This window comes from Brachypodium distachyon, chromosome 3 (assembly GCF_000005505.3).
Source record: "Brachypodium distachyon strain Bd21 chromosome 3, Brachypodium_distachyon_v3.0, whole genome shotgun sequence".
NCBI classification, from domain to species: Eukaryota; Viridiplantae; Streptophyta; class Magnoliopsida; order Poales; family Poaceae; genus Brachypodium; species Brachypodium distachyon.
This window is the reverse complement of record NC_016133.3, coordinates 51,962,467-51,982,595: the sequence shown is the minus strand read 5'-3', so window position 1 is coordinate 51,982,595 and position 20,129 is coordinate 51,962,467. Positions and strand designations below refer to the sequence as shown.

The 20,129-nt window shown below is 47.1% G+C and overlaps 1 protein-coding gene and 1 long non-coding RNA gene across 5 annotated transcripts; both read left to right on the top strand.

The window, feature by feature from the left end:
• The first annotated feature begins 596 nt into the window (after positions 1–596).
• LOC112271499 lies at positions 597–3,852 on the top strand. 4 transcript variants are annotated; one of them, XR_002964577.1, is made up of 3 exons: positions 597–2,773; positions 2,857–3,015; positions 3,323–3,852. It is a non-coding gene; the product is annotated as an uncharacterized LOC112271499 (long non-coding RNA). The 4 variants fall into 4 exon arrangements; XR_002964576.1 differs by lacking the exon at positions 3,323–3,852 and having other exon boundaries at positions 597–1,306; positions 1,394–2,773; positions 2,857–3,047; XR_002964578.1 differs by lacking the exon at positions 3,323–3,852 and having other exon boundaries at positions 597–1,536; positions 1,621–2,773; positions 2,857–3,047.
• Positions 3,853–8,038: 4,186 nt separating this feature from the next.
• LOC100830824 (protein indeterminate-domain 12) lies at positions 8,039–15,842 on the top strand. The gene is made up of 5 exons (XM_003570002.4): positions 8,039–8,233; positions 8,446–8,515; positions 8,701–8,930; positions 10,086–10,485; positions 14,163–15,842. Exons 3-5 carry the CDS (start codon positions 8,741–8,743, stop codon positions 15,376–15,378), a joined length of 1,806 nt encoding a protein of 601 aa, XP_003570050.1. The 5' UTR covers positions 8,039–8,233; positions 8,446–8,515; positions 8,701–8,740; the 3' UTR covers positions 15,379–15,842.
• The last annotated feature ends 4,287 nt before the right edge of the window (positions 15,843–20,129 follow it).

Here is a 20,129-nt window from a genome sequence, read left to right as displayed (position 1 = left end):
TGTGTCATTATTCGAATGGACGGGCATGCATGTGTCCCTCTGATTTTTCGTTAGACTTGGCCAGGCTCATGATTTGCAAAAGATCTGTACGTACGTGTTCTCGCTCCCCCGTGAGTGTCGCAGAGATCGAGTCTTTGTTCCTGCTTGAGTTCAGATCGAGACTGTCACGTAATTAAGATCGTGTGGCCCGCCCTTCTGGCTTAAGCGTCGTGTTCACGGGCCACGTACACGTCAGGGTTGCGAATCTATATAACTGCCAAAAATAGGTTGCAAGTCTATATATACCAGCAGATCTCAAAAATATCACATCCAACTGAATTTGAGATATTTGAGATCTGTACGTCAACTCTTTGGCAGGCAGCAGTTGGCCGGACAGCACCAACATTTGGTTCATGCAACGTTTTTCTTTTGGAAATCAAAATTATATACCCACCCCGTCCAATATTAAGTTACGAAATATTACATGTATCTAGACGATTTCTGGGTATATACACATTCATATTTGGACAAATTTGAGTCATTTCATATGAGACGGAGGAGGTATCTTGACTGTTATATAGTTGGATCGATATATGGATGGCCCGAGAGCATGAGACTCTCCTAGACATGAGTACCTAAATATTCGGAGACAGTGAATCACGAGCCGGCACGCTTTCCCCTGTACACCGGCGTGGCGAGGACGGCCGTGGCAGTGCGCGCCAATATGTAACAACTTTAAACCTTGCTTGCCCGGCCCAGCGCCCCGCCGGTCGACCGGTCCCCGGCTGCGCGCGCGTACCACCGGCCAGCATATACGCGGATCGCGCGCTGCACTCACCCGCTCCGAGCGATCTAGCTAGACACTGCCCGTGCCCGTAGCGACTGCAAGCTTTGGCGCCTAGTACTGTGGCCACGCGCCAAGGCTGCCGCGTCCGCGCGCTGCCGGCCGGCCGGCGCCAGGAAAACGGGAGGGGGCCTCGGCGCAGCTCGTACACTGGCACCGGGCTGGGCCACACCGGCGACGCGACGTGCCTTGGAGGCATGCGTGCATCGGCGCGCCCTTGAGTACGCGCGCCGCCTGCCAGGTCGGTCTGACTCCCGATTTAAATGGACAATATTAAGCATCCAGTGGCGTTGCATTGTTGGCTTATACTACTGCAATTTGCTGCTCCTGCCGGTCGGGCGGCCGCCGGGGCCCCGATCGCCTCTCGCGGCACGGACTGGCCGATCGATCTTCTCTGCTCGAGCGACGTGCGCAGGCAGCGCAATCCTGCGCCGTTACTGTAGCGGCAAGGCGGACAACGAAGAGGGGGGCATCATTTAATTGGTACGAGCCTAGTGTCGCTACGGACTACAGTGCCCCTGCATGTGACTTCAGCTAAAACACTATGCTTCGTGTGCCTCTGGATTCCAGTTCCAGGTAAAAAGTGCACGACGCATGATAGATGTTGGACGATTGCAAATTTTAAATTGGTCGAGGAGTAGTTATGTCTAGATCAATCAAGCTATACATAACCTCGATCAGTGGCGGAGCCAGAAGTGGAGAAGGGCGCTAAGGTGGATCTGGTGGCGGTATACTTATGATTAGTCCATACTTATGATCTAGGTAGTCAATAATTCTCTTCTGATCATCTTTGCTAGGCCGGTGATACAACACACGTGGCACAGGCCCTGGCTCCGCCCCTGACCTCGATCTGTAAGGGATAATCTATTTCAAATCGACTGATAAATGATTGTTTCTATATTGGCAGGCTCCATGTTTTATAAATTGTGTACATATCTCGGAAATAAGGGTTCTGGCTACTGCCCAGTAACCGCATTTACCACCCCGCCTCCCCACAGAACTTATTAAAAAAAATTATTTTGAAAAATTAAATTTAAGTGCTTACTATAGGGATTATACCGGACATCATTTTTCAACGCAAATGAGTGCTTGCTGTAGCGGTAGTTTCGCACCATATCTCAATTCTGTGGGTTAAAATCTACACTCCTTTCTTTCCGTGAAAGCATATAGATTTTCTTGATTGTTTTTTTATATTAGCAATTTTTCAAACGCAAATGAATGCTTAATGTAGCATGTAGATTTGAAAATTTAATTACCAAGAATAGGGTACACTAAATTGCTGCACATCTTCATTTTACCTTTTATTTACCACATTACCCTCTCCAGTTCACATATAGATGATGCTTCGATCAATAGTGTGTATTCTTAAAATATTTATATTAGAATCTAACAAAATTATTAATTATATTATGCATGAAAGTGTTTTTCAAAGAAATATGTATATATGAGTTTCACCTATCCAACCAAAATATTTTAGAACTTATATATTGTCAAAAGTTGTAAAGTGTGACCAAACATGTTATTCAAAACAACAAGCTTTTTAAGGCAGGATCTTGAAGATCGTTTGTATATGTCCAAGAAACATCATTGTAGCTGACAGATGGGAGAGACATGAAACAGTATTTCATTAGCAAAAAGGGCAAGCGAGTGGGACACGGATGTCATGTAAATTGGTTGCACACCAATCCTCCTAGAGAATAAAGTAGACCCTGATCTTCAGGACCAAAGCTTTGGTCCAATGATGAGAAGTGGAACGGGCACTCGGGGTGATTTGATCATACGGCCGAAGCGTGTGTATGCCAAATTGCCAATAGATTGAAGCCGTGTACTGCTGACTCATATATGCATGGAGAGTGCAACATGGATTCATGGAACATGGAGAACAGAGACAAGCTTTTTTTTTCCCGAATGACAGAACAGAGAAAAGTTAGTCTATTTGTCCTGCTGATGGTAAGTGTCCCAAGAAAGAAATCATGGAAATTCTACTGCTAGATATACAGGTTGATATGATGATATATCTATCTTTTCTCTAGGTGCTGACTGGTGCCGTGACGGCAGGTTCCACCACATCCAAATTGTCATCGACCTAATTGTAAGGTTGAAGGCAACATGGGCCAAGACTGCTCCAAGTAGCCTATGTCAACATCTCTACATATATAGGAGTATGTTGATTGTCGAACAAAAAAAATTGGGTACGTTTCAGTATTGTAGACTTCTCTCTCTCTCTCTCTCTCTCACACACACACACACACACACACACGCAGTCCTCGAACATCCGTCCCGAAATAGCCGCTTGCCCTTTACACTTTTATTTGCAAGTTCTGTTAAACTTTCAGTGAAAGCACGCGCGTATATTTTCCTGTTCATTAACTTTGTTAGTTAAGACAGTACAGTAGAGATATGCACAGTGTAGAGGGCAAAGCAACTACCCAGTCTACCCACATCAGTACAGCAACAACGACTAACGCAACAGGTCAAAAGAGAATCACACTGGAGCAGCAATGGGCCCCTGCAGGCTAGCTCGTGACAAAGAGTTGGGCAATCTGGCGTGAGCGCACCGGGCAGAGTGACGTCCGTGACTGAAGGAGCCTTTGGAGGTTTGCATTGCATGGCTTAACCCGCAAGCTAGCAAAGCTCTCTCAAAGGGGAACTACATGTTCTTATTCCATCGTTATTCCCTCTCATATTCTTCGTCCCGTATACCAAGCTTGGGAGGAAGAATACCCGAGAATATAACTCCTGCAGAATGAGTAGAGACGCTCTGTCCACATCGTCATCTCTCAAACGGAGAGACAGAGGACACGCTAAGATACAAGACGTGGCCGAGGACGACAGCTAGCTAGCGAGGTCGCACGCTCGGAAACAAATACTGTGTATGTTTCTCAATCCTTCGCATGTCTTTCAGAGGCCTCTAGCACGTTGTTGCGCATGCAGTTGCGCCCACACCTGTTAGTAAGGATATATAGCATGTATCGGAGTCAGGCCGAGACGAGACGATGTACTGATATATCAGAAAATGCATTGTTAGATTTGAGCCATATTATATACTACTCCTACTAGGTTCAGGTCGATACGCTATGTATTCGTAAGCGACTGATCCATTCCACGTATATTATGTTTTCTCTCTGTAGACATGTCGTCCTAAATTAAATGGTCACTGCACCTGTCGAATAAGCCAAACTCTATACCACGAGTGACGTGCACGCCAGTAAACAAGTACACGAAAATTATATTTTAAATAGATATCAATTTTCTCTGGATACAGCTTTCGGTTGAGCTGGAGATCCCAAATTCTATCCACAGTCAACAAGTAAGCTCCTATCATTTCCACTCCAAAAAGAGGAACAGCGTCGAGCCGTACAGAGCGCGGCCCCGGCCCCAAGCGAGAGAACACGGCAGCCATATTCCTGTGCAACCACTCTCTCTCTCTCTCTCTCAACACGGACCGGCAAGTAAAATCCAAACGAGGCCTGCATAATTGTGCAACATAAAACCAAGCAACGAAATTCCGTCCTCCCACGGGATGACGGGAACACTTGCCTCCCGCGTCTCGCTGTCGAATCGCGGTGGAGATCTACAGTGTCCCGGCCTCCGATTTGCAAACGGGGCTCTTGCGGCCCGTCACGACAGCCGAGCTGAGCTCGACATACTGGTAGATATTTTGCTATGCATCGTCAGTCGAAATCTGGAAAAAGATCTCTCAGCGCAACGTAGCGAATGGTTTTTCACGGATGGGGTCAAGCCGTACGCGTGTGGTGGGCCAATCACATCGGCGGCTGGAAACTGTTAGTTGGCAGACGAACGTCAGGCGCAGGCATATGCTAATGCAAGCTCTGCATGCATAGGAGTATCAGAGTATATATGTCGCGCCTTGAAGGCAAGCTACGCCCAATTCCCCTCTCACCTAATGCTTACTACAGTGGTCCGTATCGGCTGTCTCATTGCTAGTGCTAGTGATACGATCGAACTGTAGATTTCATTTTTCACAACATGGCCTTTGTTTATAGGTTTATATGGTTGGTGTGGTATAAAGCTGGGACAGCGAACCATCCGGTTTTAAAAGATTTGCTTGACGGCCATGCTTTGACTAGGCAAATAACTTAGATATATATAGTCCATCACACTAATCATTGTGATAGCGAACTTAATAAGATTCCATGTATGTGATTCGTGGTTGGCAAATCCACGTACCGGACTAGTTATCTAGGTAACGGGGCCATAAGGACATGGAAAAGATTGAAGCGTACAATCACTGCACCAGGAAAACATGCACAGAGCTGCATACTGCTATAAAATTTCCGATTTTCAACATGGTGGGCCTGCTATAAAACTAGATGACGCGTTAATTACTCTGAAAAAGTGTTAAAGCAAATGCATAAATAGACGTTTAAAATTAACTAAAATTAATGGGAAAACATATTAGGTGCCTCAAGGATGGCTCTCCTCTCTCAACGCACCGTTGGCGCCTACTTGGCGATTAATGCTGCTCCAGATGTTGAAAATGCTAAATGGATTTGGCAAGCCCATGTCGCAAACAAGGTCAAGATCTTCGCTTGGTTCCTTTAATTTCAAGAACCGCCTAAACACGTGCATGAACCTGCTACACCAGACTCTTCTCACGTCTGCTGCATGCGAGAGATGCTCAGTCTCCAATGAAGATCGACATCACCTGTTCTTCTCATGCCCATTCATGGTACAGTTCTTGGATGCTCTTCATATTAATCCTCCGAACTTGTTGTTTGAGGAATTATGGTTCCTCTTCCCTCCTCTTGGTTTGCCAGATTGCTCTTGGCCTTTCATCTTAATTACTATCCTTTGACGGATTTGGAAATCAAGGAATGCAAAAGTCTTCTCAAATGAAGACATCCCTATCCGTACTCCAAGATATCACATTATGGTCAACTCTTTAGATTGAAATGCAACTCTAAAAAAATAGCACCCGACATGTGGCGTGACCATTTCTCAAAAAAAAGTGTTCTTGTTTTACATTAAAAACAATATATACCTAAAAACTATGTGACAAAATGATCTATAGAAAGAAAAAATTCTAAAAAATGAAACATGATTGAAATGATGAGTTGGCATGGTTTAAATTGATAGATTAATAAAAATATCAATGAATACATGAAAAAAAGACATGCACAACTTAATGTGATGGCATGCATGGTGTGCATGACAATGTGGTGTGCTCGATCAATGAGGTGACATGCTTGCATGTTGAGAGAAATCATGTAATGAGTGCTCCTAGTTAGATATAGAAGATTCGCTGTGACTATGAGCAACCAATGGCGCATATATGCGACTGTGCACTTAAATAAGCTGGTACCAAAATTGAGCTTATCATTTCAAAAATCTCTAGTTAGATGGTTTGCCCCTCGAGACACCGAACCCATACGAGTTGCGCCAGTGAGATGCTCCGGAATAGTTTTTTTTCCTCCTAATATCAAAAATTTAAAACCGTTTTTGAACTGGTGGGCATCCAAATTACGAGCCGTTTTATAGTTGCGTTGGACACGCAAAATATTTAAAATTAAATTTCATGTTGATAAATCCGTGTATTGACTTATGTCTCATGGATATACTCTTGGTTGAGGCATAGCACTCTGGAATATAAACCTATACAAAGACACGGGTTAGAAAAATAAGTCTAAAAACAGTAAGGACAATTCATAAGGCACGACACAATGCACGAAGACACATGTCAACAGGATGTGATCACGTGAGGCGCTGAAAATGTTTCTCTAAGAAAAACATTTTCACGATATTCGGAAGTTTGTGCCTTGCCATAGGCTTCTCAGGCCCGGCCCATGTGGCCCGACAGCTTTGCTCATCGATCGGTTCTTGCCTCAAAAGATAACTGTGATCTGAATGGATGCCAAGAAAAATATAAACTCCGATTCGAATGAAAGCACGCGAACCCCGTGTTACTCCTTCTCCATCAAACGGCGACGACGGCCGGGACGGGCAGGCACGGAATGTCAGCGAGAGTTGAAGGCCGTGACGGCATACGCCGATCGACCGAATTTTTTATATTTTGGTTTTGAACGACACACGCATACACACACATATGCATAGTCACACGTATAGACACGACTCGTATCATATACGGCACGCACCCTCTCCCCGAGCCTTCAATTCCACACGGTTGCGAAGAAGGCTCTTCTCGCGAGCCCGTGACGCATGCACGGCACCGCCCGCACGGACTGCTAAGTACGTTCCTTGGAGCGGTCCGGCCTACCTGGGGGGCTGGGGAGAACCCCAGATCGTGTCCAAATTGGTACTTTGGTAGTGCCCGTGCAAGTGCAAGAGAGAAAAGACATGCATGCGTGCGTATGTATGTTAGGGGCGGCATGCTTTGGGCCTGCCTAAGCAACCAGGCGCACTCGTGACATTTTTTTGTTTTGGCTAAAGTTCCCGTGGGGGGCTTAAAACAGCCCAGCTCATTTTTCGGTAGTGCAAGGAACCGTGCCTTGGAGCTATACGCATATGTTGCGCGTAACCTGTACGTACGTTGTGGCTAGCTGTGTGTGCGTACTACGTGTGGTTTTGCAAATTGCTGTATCAACTCCTTACAGAAATTACCTCTATCTGTTAGTATCCAGACATTTGTGACGAACGACAGTTCTTGAGAAAAGAAAAACAGCAATGCTATATCGCTAAATTAATTGTGCACAGTGCACAGGCCAAGAGCAATCTAGGTAGTGCAGAGACGTGCCGTTCTCCTTGGTACGTGTACAGTTCGAATAGAAGCATGGGTACGTGATCAAGATGTGTGTAGACTGTAGAGTTATCACGTAACATTTCAGATATCTAGACGTGAATCAGTGAGTGATGTACGCACGCACGCATAGATAGATCCAACAACGACCGCGTGCGTGGTGTGTCGAACCTTACGGGTCGTCGGGAAGTGAATCCACAGCCGCTTCACGACTCGTGTGCGTGAGCGTGCGGGCCCACACACTGGGCTGGACCCAGTCCACAGCCGCTTCACGACACCGGCCACTTTGCCTCCGTGAGCTTGCTCCCGACGACTGTATTGTACTATCTTTCTCTCTCCGCTCTTCTTAATTTCTCTGAGCTGTACATAGAAACTTACCTCAGCCCGTTCAATGTATTTCCCCGGTCGTACGTATACGCCTGTGTAGGCCTGGTAAAAGAGCTGGAACTGTACACAGTATACAGCAGTAGCTAGTTAATTAGTGAGGCAAAAGGCGAGAGAGAGAAAAGTATGACAGCGAGATGAATGAAAGGAATGAGACAGCAACCTTCTTATTAGCCTCCTCCATACCCTCTCCTCCTCTCCCCACTTCTTCTCCCCCTTGTCAAGGCCAAGCCAGAAACAAGGAGACTAGCTAGCTAGTACACCAGCTAGCTAGCATGCAGCAGCACAAGGGATAGATAGACAGAGAGGTATGGAGAAGAAACAAAGCTTTCGTTTTTCTCTGCGTACGTGTGTGGGTTTGGGTGTTTGCGCGCGATGCGCCTTTGTTCGATCTTTTGCTCTAGCTTATTACGGCTTGTTTCTGAGTGCAACTGTTGGTTTGGAATTTCACTGAGAAGTTTGTTCCTTTGTTCATCCCCACGACGATTGAGCCCTAACCCTTTGGAGTTTTTCTTCCCAGATTCTGCTTGTCGATTTCCTTCCTTGTTTCAGATCGATTCCGGCCGGGCAAATACACGCGTATGAGATAGGTATGTGCCCTCGGCCCTCTCCCCTCAATTGGTATTTTTCCTCCTCCTCGTCCGGGAAAAAACTTTCTGGCATCTTCTTTCTATGTCGTGTACTGTTAATGGTTATCTCAAGTGGTTGCTGACTTATTTGTTCTTGCCATGTCTCACATAAATCACTACTCCTTTTTTTTCATTTTGAAATGAAGGGAAATTTGCTAGCTAGTCCCCAAGCGAATCTGAGTGGTGATGGCGTCCAATTCATCAGCGGCGGCTGTGGCAGCGTTGTTTGGAGTTAGGGATATTGGCGACCACCAAGATCAGATCAAGCCGCTGCTCGCGCAGCAACACAGGCAACAACCTCTCATGGCGTTGACGGCGGGGCCAGACCAGGCGACCGCGACAGTGCCACCCGTGAAGAAGAAGAGAAACCTACCAGGCAAGATAATTAAGCAAGTGTCCTTTGATCTGCAGTTCCATTCATGCATGCATAGCATCGCATCTCTATCCCACCTGACCAATTGCCTGGATCCGTTGGGAGTTCCCTTAGAGAGAGCTGCCTGCAACTCTCTCTGAGGTGCACATGGTTTCTCCATATGTCGATCTAATGAATTTATCGATCTGGCCTTTGTTTCTTCATTTCGAAGTTTTGATTCGCACGCAGAAGCATTAAATGTGTCTTTTAGAAAAGGAATTGTATGTGTTAGAGTCCAAGATTTGTTTTTCTGGATTTAAGTAGCATGGAAATGGTCACATATGCATCTGTTCTTCGGTTTCAATTCTCTCGCTTGTGTCGTGCCCAACGAATTTCTTTCATATCCTATACCTCGATCCAATCCCAATCCAAGTGTGGTCGTCATATCTTTTACTCACTGATAGGAGTATATGCTTCATTTAAAGCTCCTAGTCTCACCTGAACAGTAGACTAGTAGAAAGGACCTAAATAATTGTTCCTTGATTTTTCCGCATACTCCTTTTCATGCGTCGCCTTAATTTGAGTATTTGTGAGTAGACAGATCTGTTCCATAATTCTTTCTCTATTCCAGAGCAAAATTCCTTCGAATAGCTAGCTAGCTAGCCAGTCACGGGTCACGAGTATCATCAGTTCCAATTGGAAAAAAAAATTGTTTTTTTGTGTGCGCAAGATTCCATGTACGTGAGCTGTAGTTCTCTCCTCTTCACCCTTTGCAGTTTCTTCCTCTTGGCAATTATGAGAGATACAGATAGGGCCGGGGGCCATGACACGATCGTCGTTAATTCTTTTGTTCCCTATATCGTATCAGTTTGCTGCAAATGCCCTTTTGCGTCTTTCTTCCTCAAAGTCTCGTGCAGATATTCTCCCCTTTGTTGCCTCCATTTGTCCCCTTCCTGACCGAACTAGCTAAAGGAAGATATGTACGTACTAGTAGCTGCCGCCACCATTATTAGTTAATCATGCACGCTTAACTCACTACTCGTTAATCATCAGCATGCATGTAAATGCGAAGACGTGATGAATTAAGCATGCATCCTAATTGTCATTGAGCAAATAATCTATACATCGATCTATCGAGATGCTTAGTACATATATGATGATGCATGATCGTACATGCAGACCCAGACGCGGAGGTGATCGCGCTGTCGCCCAAGACGCTGATGGCGACGAACCGGTTCGTGTGCGAGGTGTGCAGCAAGGGGTTCCAGCGGGAGCAGAACCTGCAGCTGCACCGGCGCGGGCACAACCTGCCGTGGAAGCTGAAGCAGAAGGACCCGAACCAGGTGCAGCGGCGGCGGGTGTACCTGTGCCCGGAGCCGACGTGCGTGCACCACGAGCCGGCCAGGGCGCTGGGGGACCTCACCGGGATCAAGAAGCACTTCTGCCGCAAGCACGGCGAGAAGAAGTGGAAGTGCGAAAAGTGCTCCAAGCGCTACGCCGTGCAGTCCGACTGGAAGGCGCACTCCAAGATCTGCGGCACCCGCGAGTACCGCTGCGACTGCGGCACCCTGTTCTCTCGGTACGTATAAATTAATATCGTCTTCTTGATGTATTGATTGGTTCTTATTCGCATAGCTAGTGCATATACTCTGAGCGCATGCATGCATGCACGGGTTCTCATGCGTTGCATGCATGCATGCTCTGCTAGCTAGCTGCTCCCGTTTTCTGCTGCATGCATGCATGCTGTCCTTTGATCGACAATGGTGACTGTGTGTAGTGCTGGATAACGATCGATCATGGTAACTGATCAGTTCAACAGGCAGTGGTTAGTTAGGGTTCTGTCTGGGCTTGTCACTAATTCAGCACTTACTAGCTAGCTACACGTGATTAGTTTGTTTGAGGGAAAGGGTTTGCTAGTATAGAAGAGGAGAAGGAAGGACAAATTAAGCTGACAGAAAAGTCACACGGGAGAACGTACAGGAGAGATCAGGAGGGCATGCATTAACCGGGGACTTGGCAGTTGCTCACACAGTAACACACGTGAATGGCCGGGGCCAATGTACGTCTCTTGACGTGTCTTGCTGGGGTGCAAATGTTCCAAGCTTCGAATTACCCCTATGTTAACTCCTCAAGCCTGGCTCAAAAAGCATGTTTTTCCCTGCTTGCACAAGTACATGCACGCACTACATACGTTCGTGCGTACTCCAGTCGGTAGGTGTGCGTCACACACACACACACACTGCTAGCTGCGTGAATGCCGGGGCTGTCAGTAGCACAATCTTCACACACAACCACGCACCGGACAAGACATGGGCGCACACGTTACGTATTTATACAGATATAGCTCAGTCTCAGAACGACATGGCTGAACTGGGTTGCCACGTAACGAAGAGCAAGCCTAGCTAGCCTTGCTGGCATATGCATGAGCTAGCTAGATGCGCGGCGCAGGGACCTTTCGTTGGCCGTGTCAGAGGAGCAAAGCCAGGCCAGGCCAGGCCAGCAGCAGGTTCACGCGTCACAGCTTTCCTTTCCTTGGATACGTTACTCCATCGTCCAGGCCCTCACATATCTCTTCACATGGGTGCAATCCTCAGGACCTTGCAGCAGAGAGAATCTCTCTCTCTCTCTCTCTCTCTCTCCCTCATTGATGGATTTCGGGGCTGGAGGCTGGAGCAGGTGGTCACCCTATCTTTCACTAGTTCGGCACACATTTCTCTAACTGGGAGGAAGCGTATATGGAATGCATCGGCAGAAGCTGCGGTTGATTGAGATGTGGGTTGAATGATTTGTTTCACGGCGATCTGCTGTCTGCATGTGCAACATCTCATTCGCATCAATAATTCTCGACGACCCCGGCAGGCCAGGACCCGGCCGGCCTATCTTTCCTGCTCTCCTAGCTAGCTAGGGATCAGTACAGAGCTTGTTTTTCCTCCGATATTGTTCTTTGGAACCGAGCTTTGCTGCAAAGTCTTCTGATGTTCCACTTCCTGGCTTGTGTGTGCTCTGTCGCCCATGGAAATTTTAATATCTACTACTAACCTCACAAAATTGTGCTGTGCCTACTGCCTTTTCTCCATGGAATCTTCCTAAGTTACAGTACTACTGCTGAACCTAGCTATCACAGTAGCATAACATGCCAAGCAACCTCCAGACTGGTTTCCTCTTTTTCCTCCTTTGATTGACATGAGTTTCTGGGATCTCGAGCTGTCATTGAGTGTGATAGAAGTGAAACCAACAGGTTTTAGTCAAACCCTATACTTCAGACTCCATCACTCCAATGTATTATATACAATGCGAAGATATATTATCTACTCCTTAGGAGGGCAAAATGAGCTTCATAGTGTGCCCGAACAAGAGACTAGAAATTCACACACTAATACAAAAAGACAAAATATTTACACCGCTAATTACTGTGCTGTATAATGAAAAAAAATCCACCCTTAAAAGCATTAGAATTGTATGGCAAATAAAACTCTGTTTGATTTATTATGTATTATATTAACAACCCATTTTGGCTTACCTGCAGTAACAAGAAATAAATTCTTTAAATAACTATATTAAAAACTAAGAAAACTTTTTTGCATGTTTGAAATGATTTTTTCCCCCAACGATTCCTCTTCTACTAACAAGAGTAGACTTGAAAAATTTATGTGTGTTGCTGAAGGGAAACTCGATGAATATCTTGCTAGAAGATATAATGCTTGGATTATTGAGGTTTAGTTAGTTTCTTTTCGGTGTTTACGTTCTCATCTCTACAAATTTATTTACCTGCTCAATTTGGTATAAATTTTGGGGTTATATATCCGTCAAGCAAAACATTTACATCAAGAACCACTCACATCACTTCTATATATCACTTTGTTTCTTTTTGAAGTCTTCTCTCAATTATATTTCATATAGACTCATCCTCTAACTACTGGTGAGAAAAGATTGACCTTTTTTAAGTTTGATTAAAAATTTAGTTTGAATCCCTTCATAATATATATGAACACAGATATATGAAAATATAAGTCTAACTTAGGGTAAAATTCAGTATTTTTTTTTGCTAAATTTGGGAGTAACCTCGGCTGTAATTTAGGCTTAATATTGTACAATTTATATTAGTGTCACTCGGAGGTAAGAAATATCAGAGACAGATACTTAATGACATAATTAAATTCATATGATTTCCTTAATCAGCTATTTTCTCATATTCCTTAATTTTCTTATCATGCAAACAAATACTTTGACATGGATGGAATATCTCAAAACTACCTGGGGTAGATTTATGTAATTTCTGGAAGAGAAAACTTCATTATAGTTGCATTGTTCACATGATCGTTTGACAATGCCCTAATCCATTATAGCCCTAGATAGCCCCACCATACAAGGAGTCTTCCGAACCAGATACACTTTAAGTGTTCAATGCTCCATATGCATATATCCTTGTATTTTTGTTCCCTAAAGAATAATGGCGCAGTATATACTACTCCTCAATTATGTAAGAAAACGTATTCTTTACTCTTATGAAAGAGTCAATTGGTGGCAGTGGTCCGTCCTTCTCACATCATTTTGTTGTACAAAAATCTTACCTCTTTCTAACACAAATAATTAAATGTACTGGAAAAGGTTGAGATGGAGTACTATATATATAATGGTGATTTTAATTTTTAGTCTTATTTATATACTCATTTCATCTGGAAATAAGTGGCGTGGATTTGTATAAATTCTTATAACAGGTAGGAGTAGTTTAATTTGTTTTTTCCACAGCAATGTACGGTTATTTATCTGCCTACTCTGTTTTAACTGCAACCGTACAACATATCCAATTTTCTTCCATTTATACCAGAATATTTACACTGTTTGCATTTGCACGGATGACAAGACAGCATATATTGCATGCACCCTGGGCAAGTTCACGTGTTTTCTGTATCAAAGTCCTCAGTACTGTATGGCACACTGTCCTGGCACTTCCGTCGTACTACCGTACCAGTTTACGAGGCAAAGCTCATGACCTGTAGGAGTATTTCTCAAGCGATCGACTCCTGCTCACAGCACATATTGTCCTTTGGTTAATTTGATGCATTAACTGCATGTATACTGTATATATGGCGCTTACATGCCTGCATGGATGTATGCATGCAGGAGGCTGTCCTTCAATTCGGTTGATCTTTTTACTTTTGAGAGATCCTTCGGTTGATTAATTTGATCCTTCGGTTGATTAAGGAGTATATAATTTGTCAAATTAATTAAGCTTGCATGCATGCGTTCATGCAGGAGGGACAGCTTCATCACCCACAGGGCCTTCTGCGACGCGCTGGCCCAGGAGAGCGCGCGCCTGCCGCCCGCCGCCGCCGCCGCCCACCTCTACGGCACCAGCGCCGCCAACATGGTGCTCAGCCTCTCTCATCAGCAGGTCCACGACGCGCACGGCCAGTACCACCAGGCGTCCCCGGACCTCCTCCGCTTCGGCAACGGCATCTCCGCCCGCCTCGACCACCTCCTCTCGTCCTCATCATCCCCCGGCGCCGCCTCAGCCTTCCGCCACCAGCTTCCGCCGCATCCGCAAGCACCGCAAGCGCTATTCCACCTCGGCAGCAGCAGCGCAAGGCAGGAGGATCAGTTATTCGGCGACGGCGGCAGCAGTAATAATCCGCACGGCGCCTTCTTGCAGGGCAAGCCGTTCCACGGCCTCATGCAGCTCCCGGATCTCCAAGGCAACGGCTCCGGGGGCACGGCGTCGGCTCCTCCTGGCCTCTTCAACCTCGGCTACATCGCCAGCAGCAGCGGGGCCAATAGCTCCGGCACCTCCAGCCACGGCCACGCCAGCCAGGGACACATGACCAATGACCAGATCAGCGAAGGAGCCGGCGGCGGTGGCGCGGGGTCAGAGAACTCTGGGGCAGTGTATTTTAATGCCAGTGGAGTAAATTTTTCAGGTGGCGAACACCAACAACACCAAGTTGTTGCTACTGCTGGGATGTACAACGAGCAGCAGCAGGCCGTGATGCTGCCGCAGATGTCTGCCACCGCACTGCTCCAGAAGGCGGCGCAGATGGGCTCGGGCTCTAGCGCGAACGGCGCGTCCGTGTTCGGCGGGTTCATGGGCTCGTCCGTGGCCCAGCAGGGCCGTGGGCCCATGGTCGACCAGGGCCAGATGCACCTGCAGAGCCTGATGAACTCGCTGGCCGCCGGCGGCGGCGGCGGCGGCAGCGGGATGTTTGGTGGCGGGGCCAACGGCAACAGCCGCTGCATGATTGATCCCAGGCTGTATGAGATGGAGCACGAGGTGAAGTTTAGCCAACAGGCGGGCAGCAATGGAGGCGGCGAAGTCACGCGGGACTTTCTCGGCGTGGGTGCTGGCGTGGACATGAGGGGGATGTCGGTGGCGGCGAGAGGCGAGCACCAGGGCGGCGGCGGCGGCGGCATGAGTTTCTTGGAGACCGAGATGAAGTCGGCCTCGTCGCCCTTCAATGGAGGCCGGATGCAGTGATCATCAGGAGCTATCTAAGCTTATACAAGAGGCATGCATTAGGGTTATTTACAGGTATGGTTGGGGAGCAAAACACAAATGTTTTGACTTGTCAGACTAAAGTTGAATGCAGAGACATGGCGGCCGGTGGGCATGCAAGCATGCAGGGGCTTCCGCTAATTCAATCTGAAGCTAGGTGATCAACTGGAATCATGAGAATACCTTCTGTTTAGTGCCAGTGCTCCTGCAGTTGGATCTTCTGAAATGTAATTGGGTTACTTTATATACCGGTGGAGATAGTTGCAAATGCAATAAGGTTTGTAGCTAGGTTAGTGAGGTAGAGGGATGATTGGAGACTTAAGTGCGCCTACCCTCTTTTGTTTTCCTGCTCTCTTAATTCGTTTATCCTTTGGAACAAAAAAGAATGTTGTTACAAATACAACTGCCAGTAATCATTTTAGCCGGCATGCATGCATGGATGAGTCGATCGTTTTCTCCAATAGCTCGTCATGTTTATTGCGTACAACCATGCATGCATGACAATTTTTTTTCTAGGATACACCGAAGGAGATGTATCATCCATTAAAGAAGAAATCTACCAAGCAGTCCATTACACCCTCAAACGAGGGAAACAAAGCAATATTCAACACACTCCCGTCAACTCCAGAGTCTCTACCACTGGAAATAAATCAAAGCTGTCACCAAGAATCCCTGCTTGCTTCCACGCCTGTCCTTCAATTCTGATGGCCATCAAGATGTTGCTGTTACTAGCACTACGCCGGAATGTGTTACTGGCGCACGAGCTTACAGTTGGTTCAAAAAATTCATCGTCACTGGACGTCGTTGAAGGAATCCAAAACGAATACCAGTGGCGGTGAGCAACCACCACCACTGCTAGTGGAGCACCGGTGGCGGTGAAAGCACTCGTATGACCAGCATCGCCACCGGTGCTCTAGCACCCGTGGCGGTGGTCATTCACCGCCACTGGAGCTCTTTGGTAGTCACCGGCGTACGAGCACTAGTGGCGGTTAAAGTGGTCGAAAAAACAAACCGCCACTGGTAAGTCGTTGGAAGAATCTGAAACGAGTACTAGTGGCGGTTAGCTTCCACCGCCGTTGTTAGTGGAGCACTAGTGGCGGTGCCAGCACTCAGGCGGCTTTCACCGCCACTAGTGCTCCTAGTACCAGTGGCCGCATCAGTTAACCGCCACTAGTGCTCCTCAGAAATTCTCATCCCGTTTGAACCGCCACAGTGGCGGGCAGATTCTTTGAACCGCCACTGGTAAGTTATCTATAAAGCAAAGTTAATGTGGCCTTATCTTCCTCAGCTCGTGCGTCTCTGGACCAACTGCGGCTCCTGAACACACAGGCGACGGCGAAACTCTGCCAAAATTCCATGGCGCCGGCGGCCGGAAGGTTGCTCCCTTTCCCTCTCCTTCTTCCTCCTCTCCCTCTCTTTTCCTCTAGCTCCTTCCTCTCTTCTCTTCTTCCTCGATGTGGCTGAAATGACGCCGGTGGCCAGGAGAGCTCGATCTCTCTCCAGGAGCTGTCCCGGCCGGCCCCCTTGCTTGGGAGGTCCCCCACTCTTCCCCTAGCTCCGTTTCTCCCTCCCCTCTGTCGTCTCTCTGGTTGCTGCGCGCGCACCCCTCCCCTCTGTCTCTCTGGTCCCCCCTCTCTCTCTACTCCCCTCTCTCTGTGATTAATTAAGCTCTCTCTCAATAAAATATGTGTTGAATGTGCATGTTCCGAGGTCATCATGCCATGTTTGTGAATTTTTTTGTTTGTACATGTATACGGGCCATCGTGCCGTTTGTGTTCACATGTGGGTGTGGGTGGGTGTTTATTTGGCAAGTTTTTGCAATATTTGTAAATTTTATAGCAAAGGTCATGCCGAAATTATGTGTGATACTATAAGTAACTTGATTTATGTTTGTTTATCGTGTTTTAGCTCGATGAGCCGTGCTTGGATGTACGAGGAGACAAGAAATTGCGAAGAGTGGATAAGAAAACTGAAGGACTTCACTGATGTCGCCACGGAACATATGCTGAGAAAAGGGGACGACATGACATGTTGTCCATGTAGCAATTGTCGTAACACAATGATGCTTCTGCCAAGCGATGTGGAGTTGCACTTGCTCCTACACGGTTTTGTGTTGGGTTATTCACGTTGGACTTGTCACGGCGAGGATGCCATTGAAGTTGAAAGCGACCCAGAAATGGAGAACATGGAGCATGATGATCCACCCGACGAACCATCCCGTGGCGAAGATCAAGAAGTTCCGCAAGGCAGGGTGGCCGAAATGCTAGATGATGTGCACTTGCGTAAACAGTTAGATGACGCTGACGATGAGATAGTGTCCCGTAAATTCCAGAAGCTGAGGGAGGACGCAGAGACGCCGTTGTATGAAAATGCAGGGCCGGACAAAAGTGTGCTGGAAGTAACGCTCGAACTTCTCCGAATGAAGGCAAAATATAACATCGTGGACTCGGGATTCACGGATATTTTGAGTTACCTTTCTACAGTTCTTCCCGCGGGCAACATGTTGCCTAAGAGCACGTACGAAGCGAAGAAGGTTGCATGTCCGCTCGGGTTAGAGGTTGTCAGATACCATGCTTGTCCGTTGGACTGCATCATATACAAGGGTGACTACAAAGACATGCACAACTGTCCAGTATTCAAAACATCCCGATACAGGAAGAAAGACCCCAATCCTGATGGCCTCCCGGAGGAAGAAGTGACTCGTGGTCCAGTAGCGAAGACGGTATGGTACTTCCTGTGTGGTAGCCGGCTGGAGCGTTGGTTTCAAAACGAGAAGGAGGTCAGGTGGTTCATCTTCCACGACCCGACTCAGAAGGATATCAATCCTGATGGGGTGTACCGTAACGACGATGGTGTACTTAGACACCCCGCCGATGCGGCTCAATGGAGGACCCTGGACGAGGAGTTTCTAGACTTCGGCGCAGAGCCCAGGAACATCAGGTTCGGGATGAGTATGGACGGAATCAATCCGTTCGGAAACATGAGCAGCAAACACAGCACATGGCCGGTGATCTTGTTCATATACAACCTTCCTCCGTGGCTTATCATGAAGAGGAAGTACATCCAGCTATCCATGCTCATACAAGGCCCTAAGCAACCGGGAGCTGATCTGAACGTGTATCTGGAGCTACTGAAAGATGAACTTGCGGAACTTTGGAGTACGGGCCGAAAGGTTTGGGACGCTCACAAGAAGGAGGAGTTCACCCTTCGGGCGGCTCTGCTGACATGTGTGCATGACTACCCTGGGAACGGGAACTCATCTTGCCAACGCACACATGGGTACAAAGCATGTACAAAGTGCGGGGATGAAACGAACTCACGGAGGCTGCCAGTTTCACAGAAGATTGTGTACATGGGACACCAAAAGTGGTTGCAACGCGATGACCCATGGAGGAAGGACAAGAAAAACTTCAATGGGAGGACAAAGCCTCGCCCGAAGCCCAGGGAAAAGACTGGGCATGAAATCTATGAAATTGTTAGAAACTTGGAAGTTGTTGCCGAGAAAGCAAATCCGCAAGCGAAAGAGAAGGATGGCGATAGACCTGTGTGGAAAAGGAGGTCAGTGTTTTGGGACCTGACTTACTAGAAATTCTTACAAAGCCGTCACACCATAGATGTCATGCACGTCGAGAAGAACGTGTGCGACAGTTTGTTGGGCTTGCTAATGAACAATGCAGATAAGACAAAAGATGGGCCAAAGGCACGGAAGGACATGGAGTTCTTGGGCATAAGGAAGAAGCTGTGAGCGGTAAAGGAAGAGTCACCGGAAAACCACAATGGTGAAGTCACGGTAACGACACGATGTAAACCTGCGTGTTACACCTTGAGCAAAGCCAAGTTACACAGAATGCGTCAGTGTCTCCACAGCATAAAAGTTCCATCCAACTACTCGTTCAGCATCAAGAGACTCGTTGACATGAAGAGTCACAAGCTTGTTGGCATGACATCTCATGACTGCCACGTGATTATCACGCAGTTACTTCCAGTTGCAATAAGAGGTGCCATGGAGCCATGGGTCAGAGAGACGGTCATGAAGCTCTGTGACTTCTTTGACACAATCGGGCAAAAGCCCATCACGGTGGAACGCTGCCTCCAGCTAAAGGATTCAATGATACAAATTTTGTGTGAATGTGAGATGTTCTTCCCTCCAACATTCTTCGATATCATGGTACATCTGATGGTCCATATCACCGACGAGATAATCCTACTAGAGCCCTCCTTTCTGCACAACATGTATGGGCCCGAACGATACAACGGGGTGCTGAAGCGGTATGTTCGTAACAGAGGGCATTCGGAAGGTAGCATCATGCAAGGCTACCATGCAGAAGAGTGTGTGGAGTACGCCACTGATTGGTTGGCGGATCGCAAACCCATAGGAGTACCCAAATCACGACATAAGGGCAAACTAGAAGGTGAAGGTGGGATTGGCCGGAAGGTTCTGGATGTGTATTCATCGGGGAGAGAGGACGACTATATGAGAGCACATACAATGGTGCTGCAACATATGTACGAGGTCCAGCCTTTCATCGACATGCATATGGAAGAACTTGAAAACCGGTACCCTAACAGGAGTGCTAATTGGATACACAAGACCCACAATGCAACATTCGCCGTGTGGCTCAAGAGTTTTTGGTATGCCAGGGTGGCGGCAAATGAACAAGAAAGGACCGCTCAAAAGTTTTCGCGGCTACCCGATGGCTGCGTGAAGAAGTATTCGGAGCGATGAAGACCAC

Coding starts and splice junctions, on each gene's coding strand:
- LOC100830824 (XM_003570002.4), top strand. CDS start 8,741: ATGGCGTCCAATTCATCAGCGGCGGCTGTGGCAGCGTTGTTTGGAGTT. Junction 8,931..10,085: donor GAAGAAGAGAAACCTACCAG/GCAAGATAATTA, acceptor TCGTACATGCAG/ACCCAGACGCGGAGGTGATC. Junction 10,486..14,162: donor TGCGGCACCCTGTTCTCTCG/GTACGTATAAAT, acceptor GCGTTCATGCAG/GAGGGACAGCTTCATCACCC.